This window comes from Rhipicephalus microplus, chromosome 8 (genome assembly GCF_043290135.1).
Source record: "Rhipicephalus microplus isolate Deutch F79 chromosome 8, USDA_Rmic, whole genome shotgun sequence".
In the NCBI taxonomy this organism is placed as follows: Eukaryota; Metazoa; Arthropoda; class Arachnida; order Ixodida; family Ixodidae; genus Rhipicephalus; species Rhipicephalus microplus.
Window position 1 is genome coordinate 3,283,485 of NC_134707.1, and position 18,392 is coordinate 3,301,876.

General features: G+C 44.3%; 2 protein-coding genes across 4 annotated transcripts in view; one reads left to right on the forward strand and one right to left on the reverse strand.

The window, feature by feature from the left end:
• LOC119163948 (Gustatory receptor 68a) overlaps positions 1-16,736 on the reverse strand; it is a 93,924-nt gene extending 77,188 nt beyond the window's left edge. The window contains exon 1 of one of the 3 annotated variants that reach the window (XR_012885436.1): positions 16,460-16,578. Coding sequence is in view for 1 of the 3 variants with exons in the window: in XM_075870770.1 (XP_075726885.1) it covers positions 16,460-16,478 (19 nt within the window). In the remaining 2 variants the exon portion in view is untranslated. Of the gene's footprint in view, positions 1-16,459 lie in introns of all 3 variants that reach the window. The other 2 variants (XR_012885437.1, XM_075870770.1) reach the window with 2 other exon arrangements.
• On the forward strand, positions 518-7,463 carry LOC142768767 (uncharacterized). The gene is made up of 2 exons (XM_075870769.1): positions 518-1,418; positions 4,301-7,463. The coding sequence occupies exons 1-2, from the start codon at positions 1,361-1,363 to the stop codon at positions 5,350-5,352; spliced, it is 1,110 nt and encodes a 369-aa protein (XP_075726884.1). The 5' UTR covers positions 518-1,360; the 3' UTR covers positions 5,353-7,463.
• Positions 16,737-18,392: the final 1,656 nt, after the last annotated feature.

An 18,392-nucleotide genomic window follows, 5' to 3' on the forward strand; every position in this document is an offset into this window, starting at 1 on the left:
GCACTGCCAGGGCAGCACAAATACGTTCCAAACGCGCTTCCCCGAGGCATCGGCACGAGCCCTCGATTCTTGTGTCACGTCTTTATGTGATGATGATTGAGCAGATGTGCCGAGGACTCACGGTTTACTGATCCTCCATCATCATTCACTTCGTAGATATGCGGACTTTTTTTTAATCATGCAAAGTTGAGCTGCCAAACAGGATAGGGAATTTTCAATAGTTTAGTGCAATACTTATATACAGGAAAATCATACACAAAAGCAATCTACAACATACCACGGAACTGCCTATGGAGCTACTTGAAAGGCACATGTGATATAAAAAGCATGTAGGGAAGGGCGTGCCACTAACTTGGGTATAGGCGCGAAGCATGCAGCGTGTTCCGATGTTTACCACCGCGTAACCCATGCCAATGAGCAATGAGAGACAGATGAATAAGAGCCTGACAATTCACCTCGCCTTCCCCCACAGTGGGTTAATAGGAGAACAATTCGCCGCACTATTTTCAGAGAGATTTATTTTATGCAACCGGGAAGGGTGTTTCAGCTCTGCTAATGTCTTCGTGGAAGGAATATTGTGCAATTTTTATTAAGGACTCGGGGTGCACGAAAATCAAGCTGTCAAGCTTTCTGTTACTGGCGTGGCGAGACATTCAACAGAGAGCCTGTCAAGCCGCTCTTGTTCACCAAATCGCCCGCACTAGCCGTAGCTTTATGTTTCTTGTGTTAGTTGTAAACAGTGCCCTTCCAATGACTATTGCAGGCTTGTTCATTCACTCCGTCGTAAGTTTTCGACGCGCTTCCAGTTCGTTGAGGTGGGCGGACAGCTTGCAACTTCCGGTCAGCTTGTTTCACTGCGCATGACGCTTAGAGCAATAGCGGGCGTTCCGAAATAACAAGGAACGTTTCGTTAGACGACGTCACAGTTTTGTCAGTAAAGAACGATCGGACGGAACTGTGGGCGTGGCCAAAGGGGAGGAGGGGGTTAAAAACATCCTACTCACGAATATTTTTTTCAACTTTGGACGTGTGTACATATAAGAACACACACAAACGCACCGGCAAAAAAAAAAACAGTATCGTTGCAGTGCTCGTAGAAAAATAACGCTCCACTTTCTTGGTCAATCCGCCACAGTGGCTACGTGCCATATTTTAGACGAGTAAAATCAAATGGCTAGTTCCGTGAACTGAACGATCGATATCAAAGCCGTTTACGTGCATTGTCTTGCCGACAACGCACCGCTTCAACGGGGCTCCCTTGCAGGCAATCGGTTCTTGATACGAAGTCGAGCGATTAAGTTTGTAAGAAACTCTGAAAAAGTACACCGTTTGTGAAATATCAAAACGTGCCCTGTACTTTATGAGCGCTATGATACCCCACAGGACGAGCGGGAGATACTGGAGAGACAAAATCACAGGTAAACCAGCTGCTTCGTTTGAAATTTTGAGGGACTTCTAAATGTGGCTCAAAAGGAGACGAAAGTGAAACGTTAAATCTGCTTATACATATCAATTATATATCATTTCATAACTCTTTTGTCATTAATCTCGGCGTGATAGAACAATTATTAGAAGCGTAAATGAACCTACAAGTTATATTTTTGAATTTTGTACCGAACCTAGAGCAGGCGAATGTCCGTGAACGCCACTAATCTCATAGTATACTTGCATACTTTGGCCACATTCGTTCAATGAAGTTTTCTGAAACCTGTTATGTTGAGCTCTGGGTTCCTAAGAGCACAATCTAAACAGTTCTTACCAATGCCCAAGCAGACGCCGTCAAAATTTATGACGACACGGCTAGCTGATGTAGAAACTTCACGGTGGGATCATCGCTTTCTATGTTTTCGCGCATTTCCTCGTTTTATACGAAGTGTTTTCTCGTGGTTTGAGTGGTGTTTTCGGTGTTATGAAACCGCAACTTACGAACACGAGAAAATCGTTCTTTTTTTTAAAAGTGCCCTAAATGCCTCACGACCTTGAAATGCACCGTAGTTTAATGTTTAGAATTAATTTCGAAACATTTTGATCACAGCGTGTAAGGAATCAACATGTAACATTTAATGTGATAATAATAATAAAAAAGCTAAATTTATGCAGTCTATGCCTAAAACTGTAACTTTGCGACAAAAAAAAAAAGGCGACTAAATCCGATCAACGCTCCCTCCAAAAGCACATTCTTTTTTTTTCCGCAGTTGTGAACCCCCACTACAGCCCCGTCTGTCAGAAACTGCTTATTCAGATACGTAGCGCACCTTTTACAAGGACAAAGGGGACAAGAAGGACTCCACACTTGATGTGCTTATTCAGACATCTATGATGCAAAACAAGGTTCATGTAGGGAAGGGTGCTTCAGCTCCACTAACGTGAGGAAGTTACTTGCCGATGCCATTGCATTGCTGAGGGGACGAACTGCAATTCACGATTACTGAATTACACAAGGAGAGTAGAAAGGAAGGTCTTGAAATTAATCTCCAGAAAATAAAAGTAATGTACAACCACCTCTGAAGGTAGCAGTGCAGTTGAAGTTGTAAAGAAGTACGTAGTAACCGCGGAGCCAAACCACAAAATTCAAGTAACCACAACAATAAGAATGGGATGGAGCACATTCGGCAAACATTCTCAAATCATTAATGGTATATTACCACTATCCATCAAGAGGAACGTATATAACAGCTGCATCTTACCGGTAAGGAGCAAAAACTTGGAGTATTACAAAAGAGTTCAACTGAAGTTGAAGACGAAGCAGCCAGCATTGGAATGTAGAATGATTGGTGTAATTCTAAGGGCCGAGAAGAGAGCAGAATGTATCAGGGAACAAACGGGTGTTAAGATAGTCGAAATCAAGACGAAGAAATAGTCATGGGCAGGGCACGTAGCGCGAAGGCAAGATAACCGCTGGCCGTTAAGGATTACAGACTAGAGGATGGGGAGAGAAATAAGCGGAAGGACAGTTCTTAGACCGGCTGGCTATACCCTGTGCTGGGGTATAGCCAGCCGTAAGGGGGTAAGAGAAATAAAAGGTTATAAAAAAGAGATATCGCAGAGAGAGAGAGAGAGAGAGAGAGAGAGAGAGAAAAGATAGCGATTGAAGAAAAGCAAAATTAATGGGAATACGACAGCATAAAGTCTGCCTCTAAGGCCAGTTACCCGCGATCACAGACTGGATTACCTTCTCTTGGGACCCCAGACTATTCCAAGAGAAGGCAAGCGGATTAAGGGAAGACCGAAACTTAGGTGGGCAGATGAGCTTATGGAGTTTGCGGGTGGCAGCAGCAAGCACAGGACCGAGTTGACTAGCTGGCGCAACATGGCAGGAGCCTTTGTCCTGCAGTGGGCGTAGTCAGATTGATGATGATGAAGCAAGCAGTTGTTTCCCACAGCAACACCTCCCCTGTTTCTCCGCGGTCACTGGATAAAATTTATCCCGCGGCCGTAATTTATTACGCATACCCGTTTATGATGAACCGCGACGACGTCATTATACGTCAACAAAACTGAAACATTCAGGTGCTTCGCTCTAAAAATTTACCGAAGCTTCTTTGCACCTTCAAGAAAGGAAACGATGCTTCGTTGACGGCGAAGCATCGAAATAACCGTCCACTATTTATTATATTTGTCATGCAGTGTTCAAACAGCATGCACAATATCTCAGAGAGATTTCACAAAATCTAGTTCCCTAAAGTATTTTCAGTTGTTCTAGCGACACCACAGCGCTCCTTCTCTGCAACAACGCCTTAACTGCTGAACACATGTGTCGGTTTAGTCTAATTGTCATCTATGAACAAACAATAAGCAGCAAGGCCGCTAAACATTGTTGATCCCGAGTCTTTAGCCAACGCAAGAACTAGCAGGTTTGCCGCTAAAATTTATTCTTATGCATTTTCTACTTATCGCGGTTTACTTGTCCTCATAATGCTATGCAATGGTATAATATAATGATCTACCCAAATTTCTACAATCAAAACTTTTCATTTTAACATTTCAAACGTTCTTTTTTTATCACTTGAGTGTTCTGTGCATTTTCCTTTTTTTATTGTGCTAGATTTGCGTTTCTACGTACTGTGTTTACCTACTAAATTATTCATGTATTAGTTTCACAAATCTAAGGTTTTTTTTTTATATTCTCCTGTGCCAGTTATATGCATGTTCTATTGATAACACTTGGGCCAATTCTTGTAATATTTACACGTAACGTTTCCTGGGATTCCCATTGTAGTCTCGTACTTTTGAGACCCGCAATACATTCTGTGCATTGTAAATTACCTGTCCCGTACGAATAAAACTGGTTAATTGACAGTGCCCTCAAGGAACGCCCATCAACAGGAAAGAAGAAACACAGCAGAAGGTTCTGCCGTTTCCCGCGCCGTCCATCTCCTGATCCTGACGAGCAGGATCGCCGGCTGCCCTTTCGTGCGCAGGGCGAGAAGCGTACCTTGGGTGCTGCTCCGACTCGTGTACTTCCTCGCCTGCGCGACCTTGTTCTCCTGCCTGCTGCTAACTTACGTCATCATCCGTCTCTGGTTCGACAAGCCGGCCGACCAGATCACCATAGTGACTCAGGCGGGCAACTACATGCTCGTCTACGGCCAAGCAGTCATCAGCTTCATCAACATGGCGCTCAGACGCGACCTGCTGGCCGACATCGTCCTCTCGGCAGCCAAGCTAGAACAAAAGCTCGACCTGGACGCGAAGCTCTCTGGCCGCCGTCTTTGGAAGACCTCTCTGCTCTGCCTTCTCTTCACGCTCGCCGACGCTCTCAAGCTGTTTGCGGGCCACAGCCGTCACATATCGGTGGCGTCCGCCCTTCTCGGAGGCCAGAGCGAGCACCTGTTGCACCTCTTCTGGCCCACGTACATCGCCAGCTGCTTTCTGCTCTCCGTGTGGAACAACATGTTCTTCTGGCAGATCGTGTGCTTCTCCAGCCTGTTTCGAGAATACATGGCCGCGCAGGCCAGCCGGCTCGAGGACAGTGCGAAGCGCGCTGACGACGAAAAGTGCTTGGCTGTGGAGAACGTGCGGCTTAACCTGGCCGAGCTGCAGAGGTTGCTGCGGAAGGTCGACGCCTTCGTCGGGGTGCAGGCGCTATGCTACTACGCCGGCAGCGTGTTCTTTCTGTGCGGCATGCTGTACAGGCTGGCCGTCTCCAGTCGCACGCTCGTACAGAAGGTGTCACGCTGGGGCTACACGGCAAGCATGGTGATGAGCCTCATTCTATCCACTGCTGCGGTAGGCAGCCTCAACAGCCAGGTGACCTTGTCGGCTTACGTAGTCATTCGGTTGTTGGGTGCAGTAGCAACATTCGCGTTGTTTAATTTTTTATGCGTCCATAATAGGTTACCGTTTATATAAATGCCTCACCTTCAGCGACCGCAACTTACTACACTCGTGAGACGTCGGTCAGCAAGCTTGAGCAGACGATCCGCAGTGGCGGGCACCCACATTGCATCAGTGCGGCTTCGACTGGACGCGATTGCTGGTTGCGCGTGAAAACGAAGTTCAGGGTAAGATAAAATATCCATCACGGCAAAAAGTGAAAGCTAGTGATCGACAAGGTACGTCCGCATCTTGCAACGACAAGTGGACAGATAGCTTGCAGCTACGCACATGTCTCGCTTCCCATATTCTCACGACCGAAAAATAAATGGCCTGGCCACACACATCCGTTGAAGCGCGTCACCAGGTCGGCGATGCGCGGCGTCCTCGTGTAGCCACGCGCCTTTTTTCTCAGGGCGCGGCGCCGCGTCTACACACTGATGCGCTGCAACAGACGCGTGCGGTCAGGCCTTTGGTCGAGTTAGCCCTCCTCCCCGTTCAAACAGTTTCTTCTTTGGAGCTGAATTGGATTAGCAAAGTTCACATATGATACAAGTGCAGCTTCAGATAGCGAAATCTGGTTAAAGACGAACACACGAGCTTCACTTTGTTGCAGATCTGTGTTTGTGTCAAGCTTCGACAAGATCAGACGCTTCACGTCAAAATTAATCGCAATACTTGGACTAGCATAGATGGTGGGCAGCATGAGCAGCGGCCGCCGCAGAGCATCAGCGCTTGGCTTTTTGACGCCGCACCTGCTCCCCATGGATGGAGAGGGCGCGTGGCTACGCAACACCGACTAAATTTAGCCGGCTACACGATGCTGCGCGCGCTCTTTATCCATAGGGAGAGGGCGTGGCGCCGCGTCAAGGAGGTCATGCGCTGACGCACTGCAATGCGTGCATGTGGTCAGGCCTTCAGCCATTCCGTACTCGCAGGCGCGTCGAGCGCAGCGTCAGGGTAGCTCGATGCGCACAAGCATGCTGGTGTAGGCGAGCGCATTCGCTGAAACCACAGAAAAGCTTAAAAGCAACGCATTTCATCTGCAAACACAATGCGCCAGACTATTTTTGTCGCCAAGCAGGGTCGAAAAGAACCAATTTGGTGCAAAGTATCCACCAACAGCAACCCTAGAAGCGACACTAAAGAGGAACAATTAGATTGATAAAGTGCACTCTGAGAACTTTAATGCCATATGTTTTACTATCATCAGTTAGCGAAGAAAATCAAGGTTGAAATGACATTTTTAAATCTCCGCGCGTGACATCAGAAATTTTAAAATGTAATATCGGTATTTTCGTGGCAGTGGCTTGATGAACTTTTCTGAAAATTTGTATGCTAAGTTTAGGACACACCTAGATTGCAATGTACTTAATCTTTATTTCTTGGAAGGTGTGTAGGACCTAGTAGCGCCTTCAAAATTTCTTACGTCATGATTTTTGGAGCGGGAATCTTAAGGTGGTGTCGCCACTTGCATTTTCTGTTGGCACGTTTTTTCGGTTTTACTAAGCGTCTTGTCGCGGTAAGAGTGCTGTTTTCAGAATTGTGACATTGTACTTCAATAATACGCGAAAAATCGTTCTGCTCTTTAGTGTCTTAACGCAAACTTTCCAACGAAAACATAACACAACATGAGCTGTTGCTAATCCCCCCTATAGCAAGAGTCTCAAACACGCGGCCCGCTGACCTTCCACTAGTGGTCCGCTAATGAATGTCTTCATCCCATGCTTTTATTTATTTTTATTACTTATTCTCATGAGCTATTTAGACATGACTGGTCTCAAGCATTTTTTTTTTCGTGAGGCACCTTATGCGTGCACCATGTGTTTTCAACAGATAACTGTGGAACAGAAACTATATATTTCAGAATCGGCGTACAGATTTCAGTCATCTTGGAAACCAGTAAGTTTATGGAATACCGATACCAAATGACGTTCAGAAATTACCCATACGGAAGATAAGAGAAATGACTTATGGCGAACGTTAGCAGAGGTCTTGCTCAAGCTCTTCCCCAGCCCTTGCAGGACAAAATTTCATGACTGCAGCAGTCCAGTAGCCCTTTGTAGGACAGTGGTACAAATGTCATGTGTATCACTCTTGCACTTTGTTTAAAACACCGATAATAAAAAAGATTACGGAAATCGTCACCGCACTCTTACTGGTAGTGCAGTCTACCGAGGTATAGCAGGGCTATTTTAAGTTTCAACCAGTGGCGTGGACAGCAAATAAAATTTCGCACGAGCCTTGACTACTGCTCACAGTAGTTGCCTAAATTAGCTTTTTGAAAACAAAGCTTCCATGTCTCGGTTAAGTGTCCCCTTTTACACGCTTACTGAACAGAACCTAGCGACTCATTTGAAACACAGAGATTTTAGCTGCCCTAATTATTGAGTTTACTTTAGGGAACCATTTTTGAGTTTGATTTCGACTGACGGTGTTAACCATAATAGGGTGGGTATCACACTGACACATATGCAGTATTTCCATGTTTATCGTTGGAGACGGTTTACTTGAACAAGCGGCACACCGCTTTAGGAGCAGCTAATTACTGTAGTCACACAATTGCGTAGGCTATCGCAGGTCACCTTCGCTTGGGCTCGGCATAAATGCACAGTAGTTATCCTTGGGGCAAATTAAAAGTTCTCAGTGCACTGAATGTCTATAGAAATATTCGCAAACTAAACAGCCCCACTAAGTTTATAAATAACTTTCCTGTTCAAAGGAATGACGCTAAGTCCTGTTCAAAATTTTTCTTTGCATTTAGTGCCATCTCAGGACAGTAGTGCACATACGGACCATTTTTTATGCCACGTTATAAAGATAACTGTACATACAAGTGCCACTGTTTCCTCAGAACCTAATCTGCTGACGTTTTCGAAATGCCAAAATTTTTTCTTATAAAGGAGCACAACACAAAAATTTTGCACCTTGTTTTTCTTGTTGCAATAGGTAGCTTATTATTTATCACGACTGGACGCCTCGTGTGCAGGACGGTCATTCATTCGGAGACGTTTTAGAGCGCCCAGTCACAGTTTCGATTTCAAAGAGTACCAAGCAGTACCGGTAGCAAGGTAAACACGGCTGCCCACATAGAGTTTCTTGAGAAACTCTATGGCTGGCCACACAACCATGCAAAACTGTGACATGGGCGCCGCCATGACAGCCGCCACAGTATTCACCCCGAGATCGGACCAAAGGGGGCAGCACCGTCACCGTGCTAATGTGGATAAGCAGCCGGCGGTGCGCTTTTTGAGCGCTGTGAGCCGATTATTGGCGAATAAAATGCGTTGACTGCTGCCTACCGGTAATACCTATATAAACCGTCCATTTCTTAACGAATGCACGAAGCTCACCGAACATTACTATTACTTGTGACAAAAATGCAGTCTCCCATTAAAAGGGTTGTTCGCGCTTGACAACTGTCTGCACTTTCGCATTGCAGTGTGTCACGTTTCTTGTATATTCATTTTAGGTGTTAAGCTCGTGTCATGCATGAATTCAGTCATGCACTGCTGTAGCATGACTGAATTCATTCTTCATGCATGCTGGTCATGAATACCAAACCCCTCAACCCCCCAAAAAGGAAGAAATTCAATATTTTTAGGCGACGAACCCAGAAATACAGCGATTACTCATCCGCATTTTTGTCTCAATAATTTCTTCATGGAATAAACGTAGGACAGTCGATGAGTTTATTCAGGAAAGCTACGTGACTTACAGCACTTAAAGTGGTACAGGCACAAAAACTTTGGCCTCGCCTTTTTCTGCTGCAATGTGTTGCTGGGTGCCTGTTAGTCATGACACGACACATCGTTTACTGCAGCAAGCGACAAATAATTAACTACAGGCCCCTCATTATCGATCAGTTTCGGTTTGAGAGAGCTCCAAAAACTGGGTGCAACTGTCACCACCTAGCGTGAGCAGATCTTGACCACGTCACCACACAGAACTATGACACACTTCCGCACGGTACGCATCATAAACTACTTTCAAATAGGAAATGCTACTGCAGTGCCGCCAAACACAGATCTTCCTAAGCGTGCGCCACTGCCACGCACTCGCAACCAGCTGCCAAATATTAGAAACTGCTGGAAGAAACGCGGCAAAAAAAAATGGCGACTATGACGTCATTATAACTTGTTTTGTTGACTGCAGCGCAGTGACGTGGGGAAGTAGGGGTACAGTGAACTAGATAGGGTACAGTGGCTAGATGAGCTTAAGATAAAGCGCTTGCTCTAAAGCAAAAACGCTCGCGATCGCGTGTGCGGCGTGTCCGCACCTGGCCTAATCAAATTACGCATTTACTATTGGGAGAGTCTATTTGCACCGCAACAGCGGAGAGTCACGTGACCAAAGGTAAACGTCGCGCATGACGTCATTGGTAAAACAATCGGTTTCAAATGACACTGCAACTGGCTACGTCTTGTCAAGCGAGTTTGAGGTCACGTGAAAAAAAAGAAAAGAATAAATACGCGTCTTAGGGGCGAAGCTCCTTAAGACCTCACGATGTCCGCCGTCTCCCGAGTCCCGTCTGTCCGTAACGCCATGAAACCTTCAACTTATAAGCAACAGAGGGCACTGTGGTTAATTGCAGATGTGATGGCGCTGCTGTCAACTATATATATATATATATATATATATATATATATATATATATATATATATATATATATATATATATAGTGTGGGCATTTTTTACTTACATCGTCATCGTCTGTGTACTGGCTCTGCCCGTTCGTTTTGCGAGGTCTTTCCTCAAATAAACGCTGTCGCAGCCAAGACTACCAAGACTTCATAATATATATAACCACATTCTATACCACACATTCTCTTCTCTCATATGGACGAAGACGAACGCAGGAAAGCGCGACGTGCTGAGTATCAGCGTCGCCGTCGACGGGAAGCTACCGCGGAGACAAAAGAGAAGGAAGCGGATGCAAAGTGGCGACGGCGACAACAAAGTTTCACACCACAGACTAGGGCGAAAGAAGCAAAGGCTAAGCGGGAAAAACGCCAAGCTGACACGCAGTTGAGACAACTTGAAGCGGATGCAAGGCGGCAATACCGACAAGAAAACTCTACACCAGAGATGATAGCTAATGAAGCTGTGATTATGAAGTCAAAACGTAACTCGGAACCTCATATCAGCTATAAAGAAGAATCACCGCTATATCGCAATCGGTCTCAGCACTATCTCTTTGAATAAAAAATATATAAGTGTCACAGCCACAATCAGTCTCAGTACTATCTCAACTTTAATCACAATAATCACCTCCGAAAGCTTCGCCCCGTAAGCAGCTCTTGAAGCAGCTTGAAATGCAGTGATTTTTTGAAATTATGGTTCGTTTACACTATTTCTGGTTATCTTACATTTATGCGGTCCTTATCCACGCTGCATAGTTCGTTAACTTGGTGGCTTTATAGTTAGCTTCATTGCGCCACGGTACACCCTTTTCTGCTACGTTGCACCAATTTACACTGCATCGCAACTCGAATGAACAGTAATATTTGTCAGAGTTTAAAATCCCAAACGCTGATCAGATTATTAGGGACGTTGCAGTGGATCACTCTGGTAATTTTGACCTCCTGGGGTTCTTTACTGTGCACCTAAATCTCAGCACACAGGTCTCGAACCCATGGATTCCGCCCCGCGACCTTTTGATCACCTAGGCAAGAGACCAGAGCGAGTGCTCGTCTCACTGGCGAGTCCTGTGTTGCCGTGCATCACGTAGTACAGTAAATGCCACTGGTCAGCACATTTGTGTTAAAAACCGAAAAGGCGTGCTCCAGACTGCACTGACGACATTTTCTGATTGCCACTATTTTGAAAGAGCCAAAATTCTCCCTACATCCCTACATCGTCATCCCTACATCGCCCCACTGGCCCGCATATTTCACCACACGTGTCATTCACTTCAAGTTGCCCAGCCGCGGATCAAGACGACCACCTTTTCTATGTCCTCCTTTGTTCGGACAGCAAAAGACTGGAATGACCTTCCCCATGATGTCGTCACCACTGAATGCTTATCATCATTTTTTGATTGATTATGTGTCCACTTTTCGAGATAAAAACTTGTGGCAATAAAAAAAATTATATGTTAGCCCACCTCTTACGTAATACCACCTCAAGGGGTCTTTAAGAAAAATGAAGTTAAGTTAAATTCTCATGTATGCAAAGCCGCCAAGGTTAAATGCTTAAGTGTCGGCTGACAACAACTAGATATCGGTATACATGGCACCAGAGAGTACTGGAACATGCCATTATGACGTTCTAGACAAGTTTCTTGACCCCTTTAGTTGGCTGCTCACTGGATACTTAAAAAATTAGAGGCGTCTATCTGTGTGACGCCGGGAGGCAACCAAATGGTTATCTGGAAGACTCCCGGCTGCACATCGGTGGACTTCAGTAGATTCCTTTGAAGTAAAGTGTATGGCCATAACAGCCGTATAAGCAAATGGCAGCAAACGTGTTCCTAAATATGTTCGCCGCCAGAAAACAGGGAGCCTACATGACCAGCCATTCATGCATGCTCCCCATACACAACACACATGGCACACCCCTCGACAACACTCATTATCCTCATACCTACACAACGACACTTGACACGTCCATTAGCGTGACAGAGGAGTGACTTTGATTAAGCGGGCTTCCTTTGCCAGGCTCTTTAATCTCACACAGTACGCAACGTGGAAGCATAAAGATGGCAACAAAACGCACCTTCCTCGCCTGCTTTTGTCTCTCACATGAAGGAGTCACAAATCTTGTTTCTTTTTTTTTTTTGTCACATGACCTCGAAGTTGCTTGACAAGGCATAGCCAGTTGAAGCCGATCGCTTTTCCAATGGCATCATATATGACGTTTAACTTTGTGTCACGTGACCCCGAGCTGTTGAGGTGCAAATAGACTCTCCTAGACTCTCCCTACTATTGGAGCCCTCTTTCGGCAGCCCTTCATGCGCCTTTCCCACGACGGAGGCGACAAAAATGTGCTGCCGTTATAATTATAATTAGCTAACAATATCAATAATTAATTGCTAGGTTATAACGTTCTAAAACCACGATATGATTATGGAAGACGGTGTACTGGAGACCTCCGGAAATTTCGATCACGCGATGTTCTTTAACGCGACCTGAATCTAAGTATAAGGGCCTTTGGCATTTTTGCTTCCATCGAAAATGCGACCACCGCGGCTGGGATGCCTAGAGTGTCAGCATAATCTCTACGGCAATAGAAATGTGCTCTTTATTGCACAAATTACCCGTCATATGACAATTATGTCGGATGTCAAATCGAGCGTGTGTTTCTAGGTATCAAGAATCAGCAGCATCATTCAAGCCATGAAGTTTGAGAAACTGTCGGATGCAGCTACCCACAGGGTAGGTCCATTGAGACGTCTTGAAATATTGGCGAGTGTTCAGCGCTTTGGCACGAAGAAGTGTGACGGTATGAACGTTAAATGCGGAGAAAGATATAACCTGGAGACACAGGGCAGCATGGATGCCAGAAAATGCAGATTACACAAATTAAGTACGACGTGGTTTCGCAAAAGACGCATAAGGTGCTTTGATCATGGATGCTTACAAAGAGCACTCAAACTGTAATGAAAAGGAAAATGAGATGTGTGGGTCAGGACTCATAACTGAAATCAACATGAAGAAGTGGACGTGGGCAAGGCACGTGGTTTGTAGGCAGGATAACCGCTGGTCATTAAGGCTAACCGACTGCATTCCCAGAGTCAAATGCATGAAAAAGTTAGGTGGACTGATGAAATTAAGTGCGCAGGTAAAATGCGGCAGAAGTCAGCACAGGACTGGCGGAATATAAAGGATGCCTTCGCCCTGACATGGACGTAGTCAGCTTGATGATGATTACATGCTCTAACAATGATCCTAGAGTATTTGCACACTAATTACCGCTATAGCACACCCCTCTAACAAACACAAGAAGAAATCGCTCCTAAGAACACTCGAACGAGAAAAAAATATTTTCGTCTGTCCGATACAGCTGACAAATGTTCCATGATCATGTATATATGCTGTTATAGGGTAGCCCTTTGCGATATGCATTATGATAGAATGTCTGCAAATGCGTGAAATTTACTTATAGATACCATGTTTCTTGAGACCCAATTTAATATGGACGTTCTTGAATACATTATATTATTTTATAGCACCTAATTAAAGTTAAAATGTACATAAATATCTAATTACATAGTCATTCGTACTAAATTTGCTGAGAAAAGAAAGAGAGCACCTCACTAACAGTAGATGTCATAGTTGTTTACTGGTGGCACGGCACTTTTAGAAGGGCAAAATATTTCGAAGTACGCCCATTCAACATCAGGCTTCACCAAATCGATCCTGTGCAGTAAAATATTTGATATAAAAGCGATATAAAGGTAACACTGGACAACAAGGGTACTCATCTAGTTTGCTATTATCTCAGAGTACGTCATCTATTCCTTGCCAATACTGCTCATAAATGGCAAAATCGCATTTCTAAACGAAGACATGTCACAAGGGGTAAGACTACATGCAGCAGTTCAAATTGGTTAGCTTAAAAAACAGTAATACAATGGGTTTCAGTGTGTGGGGATGTTCTCACCCCCTGTAAAGTGATTTGCACCTTCTGGTGCATGGCGCATCTTTCGGATTAGCCGCAGTTAGGTTTAGCAGCCGCCGAATGAGAGGCGATGCTGTGTTTGCACGGTTTAGGGTGCAAAAACAGCGCTGCCTGGTAGAATCGAGGTTGCGCCTGCACTTAGGAAACAGTTTGAATGCTCTTTGGGGCCTGCTTTGATGGACGTCTCCTGCTGTGGGTCCATGGGAGACAACGCAGGTCGTTTCTCTTGGACCCCTCGTGATGAGTCAAACGTCAGCAACGCCGCATTTGCGGTACCTTGTGTTTGTTCTGTTGTTTATTGCATAATGTATTCTCATTCAATTTTTATTAAGCAATATATTAAGTGAGCATCATTGTGATTTTTTTTTTCAGCTGCACATATTGCTATTAACTTTGGAAGAGATGCAAGACAGCCTGACGGGCTGCGGGATGTTCGTCATCAACCTCCCATTGATCGTGACTGTAAGTGGTAAACACGTGTGAGTGCATGTGGAGGGGGACCCCAAATCATCCACAGGGTTGCCAAGCATGCTCTATGTATTATGAGAAGGTTCACTTGGAATAGCAGGAGCTCAGCTAGGTCGTGCAAACATAGACACAAGAGAGAAGTCAAGATATCGTATCCGTGTTTTACATGAATACCTTCACTCAGCTTACCAGCCCTGTTGGAGTACGCAGAATGACTCCGGTGTAGGGTTATGGCCATCAAGGCTTTAGAGCATAACGACGGCCAAGGTGCCCATATGCTGCGTTCCAAGAACTATTTACTGCCCGCATTCACCCAACAAAGCCACGAAGAAAAACTTCCATTTTTCCATCAATCGTGAAGCTTGTTTCCATCCGGCTTGACCACGTAAGCGCCTGCAGTCAAACTCTATTGGATCCATTAGATCGACTGGTGTGTGTCTCTTCTTTTCTGTGTTGAAGCGCTGTTTTTGTATATTTATCAATTGGATATCCCTAATGAGAAACCACGTGCATGCCCATAATACTTTGCTTCATGGAGAGATTACCAAACCACACAGTTAAAAAAAAGGTAGGCCACCATCCTACTCTTTGAATGTGAATAACTGCACCAAACACCATACATTCTTGGACACACATAGCAGGCTTTTTCAAGGACCAGAGAATTCAGGAGATTTAGCACCAACCAGCTTGAACAAAACCTCTGTATACTGCTACCCCACATTCTGAAGGGGTAGGGGACCATTTTATTATTACTTCAGAGTAACGTTAGTGATTATCCCTTTTTGGTCACTGTGGTAGACCGTGATTATACTCGGCAGCAACTTTTCTTGACATCACTGTGAAAACTATAGAACTGAAGCGCATGCAAGCTACCGTGCCAAAAAATAGTACTTAAATTTACTGATACTTTCTCATTCATGTAGCTGAAATAAATGCTGCTTTATTTATTAAGAGACTCAAATAGTTGCAGCGAGTCATGTGTAAAATACAATTATTGTTGAATTTAAAGGATGTCTTCCTTTTGTTTCTAATTCTAAGACAGCAACGCCCCTTCACCACGCCCGTTTTTCAAAGTAAACATGGCACTCGTGACGTAGTGTGTCAGTGTGCGGCCGAAAACGCGCTGTTAAGTTCTCCAAGAAAAATATTCTTGAAATGTTCCTCCCATTTACTTTTTTTTCATGTACATTTTTTTTCTAAACACATACGATGTGAGTGAACAAAACGAAAATAGCCGTAAGCTGCTGTACTACGTACTTGCAGGGCATACTAGTTGAAGGAATCTGGACATCGGCAAAATGATTTAAAAAATAAATATACCTCAACGTTGCGGCTCCTCCATGGGAACCATGTTTACAAAAACCACCTGGTCAGATGGGCTTTTAACAAACTCTTAACTTCATACTTGCAGAGCAACACAAATGTGCGAAAGCCCTACCTACAAAGCTTTTGCACGAATCTGAAGATTAGTTGTCGCAGTGTGTCGTTTTGCGACCATTTTCGACGCACTTGCTCCTTCCGTCAATATTCACACTGGTCTTCTGGTACCATTAATTTCCATAGTCTACCCATGGCAGTCTTGCAATGGACTGAATGAGGTGCTAGAGGAATCTACCCTTCATGTATAAAAGCGGGAAACACAATTGGCGAGAAGTAATTAAAAAGGGCCGTTTGACACCATTCTTAGCCTTTGAATAAAGTACAAAGCAGCTAAGCTAATAGTTCTGGGAAACACATGGGAGGGTGTTCCCATTCGAAATACATTACCCCTTACAGTTCTGAAACAATAACAAGTACTTTACCAAGTTACTAAAAAAAGTAACGCGTAACCGGTAATGCTGTTACTTGCAACGCATCACCGCCAATGACGGTATGGCAAGTGAAGCAGGCGCACACCTGTGCAACCAGTTGATATGCAACACTCAGGTCACTGAGTGTTTTCCTTTTGTTTCCTTTAGATTAAAACCAGCTTAAAAATTGAAAAAATAAAAAAATAAAAGCTCAACCTTCCGCTTAAAAAGCGGAAGGTTGTGCTTAGTCAGTAAGCACAGCCTTTCGCAGAAGACGACATGCCCGTAGCATCCCTGCACGTGCCCAACTACATCAAAGAGCCATTTGTGTGCTGCGTTGTTACCACTGCCACCACGTGCCAGCACCACTGAAGCCCCTGAAGCAGTGTTGCTAGATGTTACCGAGCAAACATGACAAAAGAAGCTCAGAAGAAGTGGAAACAATGAATTTTTTCATTCATGAGAATATTTTTAATTATGATCACAAAATGTCACTCAAGTACGAAGGGGAGTTTGAAAAATCACCTAATTATTTTGTACAGTGAAAATATAATCCACTATGAACGAAGGCACATTCCTACTTCTTAATATTGTCTCTACGGTATTCTCCATTTGGTGAAGGCTCATTAGCCAGCACATGATTAACGTTACTTTTTGATTCTCCAATGTATGCTTGAATTCTACACTCAACCACAGATGTGCACAGGAGAGCAGGTGCCCCCGTGTCACTGACGGGGAGGGGGCCACAACATCTGCCCCATATATCGACTGCCCCATAATCCTGTGCACACAACTACTCAGTCATCGACAAACACGCTATTAGTGAACAACAAACGTGCTTTGAGGAACGTGATTATGACTGAAAGAACTGTTTGGTGAGAAAATGCAAATACGTAAACCCCAAGACACGCGACAAGCGACTTGGCAAAAAAAAAAAAACCTAACCAGCTTATTATAAGCGGAACTTGCAACTCTGCCCTGAAGCTGCTGCTAGCCATGTATTTCGATCAGATGTGCACTTTGTGCAAAGGTATACATAATTAATACACTCAAACCTCATTATAACAAATTTGAATCTTACACAAAATTAAGTTCATCATATCTGAAAATTCGTTGTAAAGGTATATTTCTAACACTATATTGCTTACAAGAATATTTTTCAGTTGCTTCATTTGTAACTGATATTTTATTACATCCGGGTCCGTTATGGTGAGGTTTGAGTGTATACCTTTCTATTGTGAATCTACCGCGTGACCATCAGCAAAAAAGAGTGAAAATGCCCATTAGATGTAAAAGCAATAAGTGGATAACAAAATTGTGGCTCACGCGAAGGATTGTGGGCTACGGCACCTGTCGGCATCAACTTCCGGTTCAAGATGCCATGGCGTCGTACGAACATTCTTGCCAGCGCTGTTGCTTTCTGCGTGTTTCACCCGGCACTCGCGGTGCCCTTTTCTCACCAATTGCTTCATAATATTTGGAGACCTATGTAGTTTAGTTGAATGACAAATGCAGTCACTGCAAGATAGTTATAACTGTGCGAGCGGCCATTTCTTGATTCAAGCAGACACTTGCTTGTTGAATGCAGCAAAGGGTGTTATCGCGCATGTTTTGTCACATACAAAAAATATTTGTAGGCGACATTTGTACGTGTGATTTGTATTTTTCTACACATCATAGCGTCACGAAACATCCGCCTATATGTTTTAATGTTGCTCACCTGTTAAATTATTTACTTTTTTCACTGCTAAGATACCATCCTGAATTTGATATATTGAATCGCAATAGTAAACTGCTTTTTAAAGATAAAATGTACGCTCGCAGTTTTCTGCCCTTTTTTTTAACCCTTTCCATCTCCCTTTACAAGAGATGTCGCTCTCTCACGCACTCGAACATGCGAAATTTCCCGCACTCAGCATACAGAACACATCGTATCGGCACTGTAGGCTTGCAAGGCTGGCATAATACAGATGCCATACCATGCTACTCGTTGCTTCTAAAGCAACTTCAATCCTTTTACGTTCCACGATACTGCCAACACAGCGACCTTTTATGCACTCAGCTGTTTCCATACACTTGACAGACAGCTGGCGATGCAGGAAAAGCAATGCAACTACACGACATCATCGTACTTGGGCAGAGTATGCGTACTTATGCTATCATATGTATGTTAGCATTTGGCAGCTTGTGCTCAT

What these genes read in the sequence shown, in the direction of transcription:
- LOC142768767 (XM_075870769.1), top strand. Translation starts at nt 1,361, where the DNA reads ATGAGCGCTATGATACCCCACAGGACGAGCGGGAGATACTGGAGAGAC. An exon ending in CTGGAGAGACAAAATCACAG is followed by an intron (nt 1,419 to 4,300) that starts GTAAACCAGCTG and finishes GTTAATTGACAG; the next exon opens with TGCCCTCAAGGAACGCCCAT.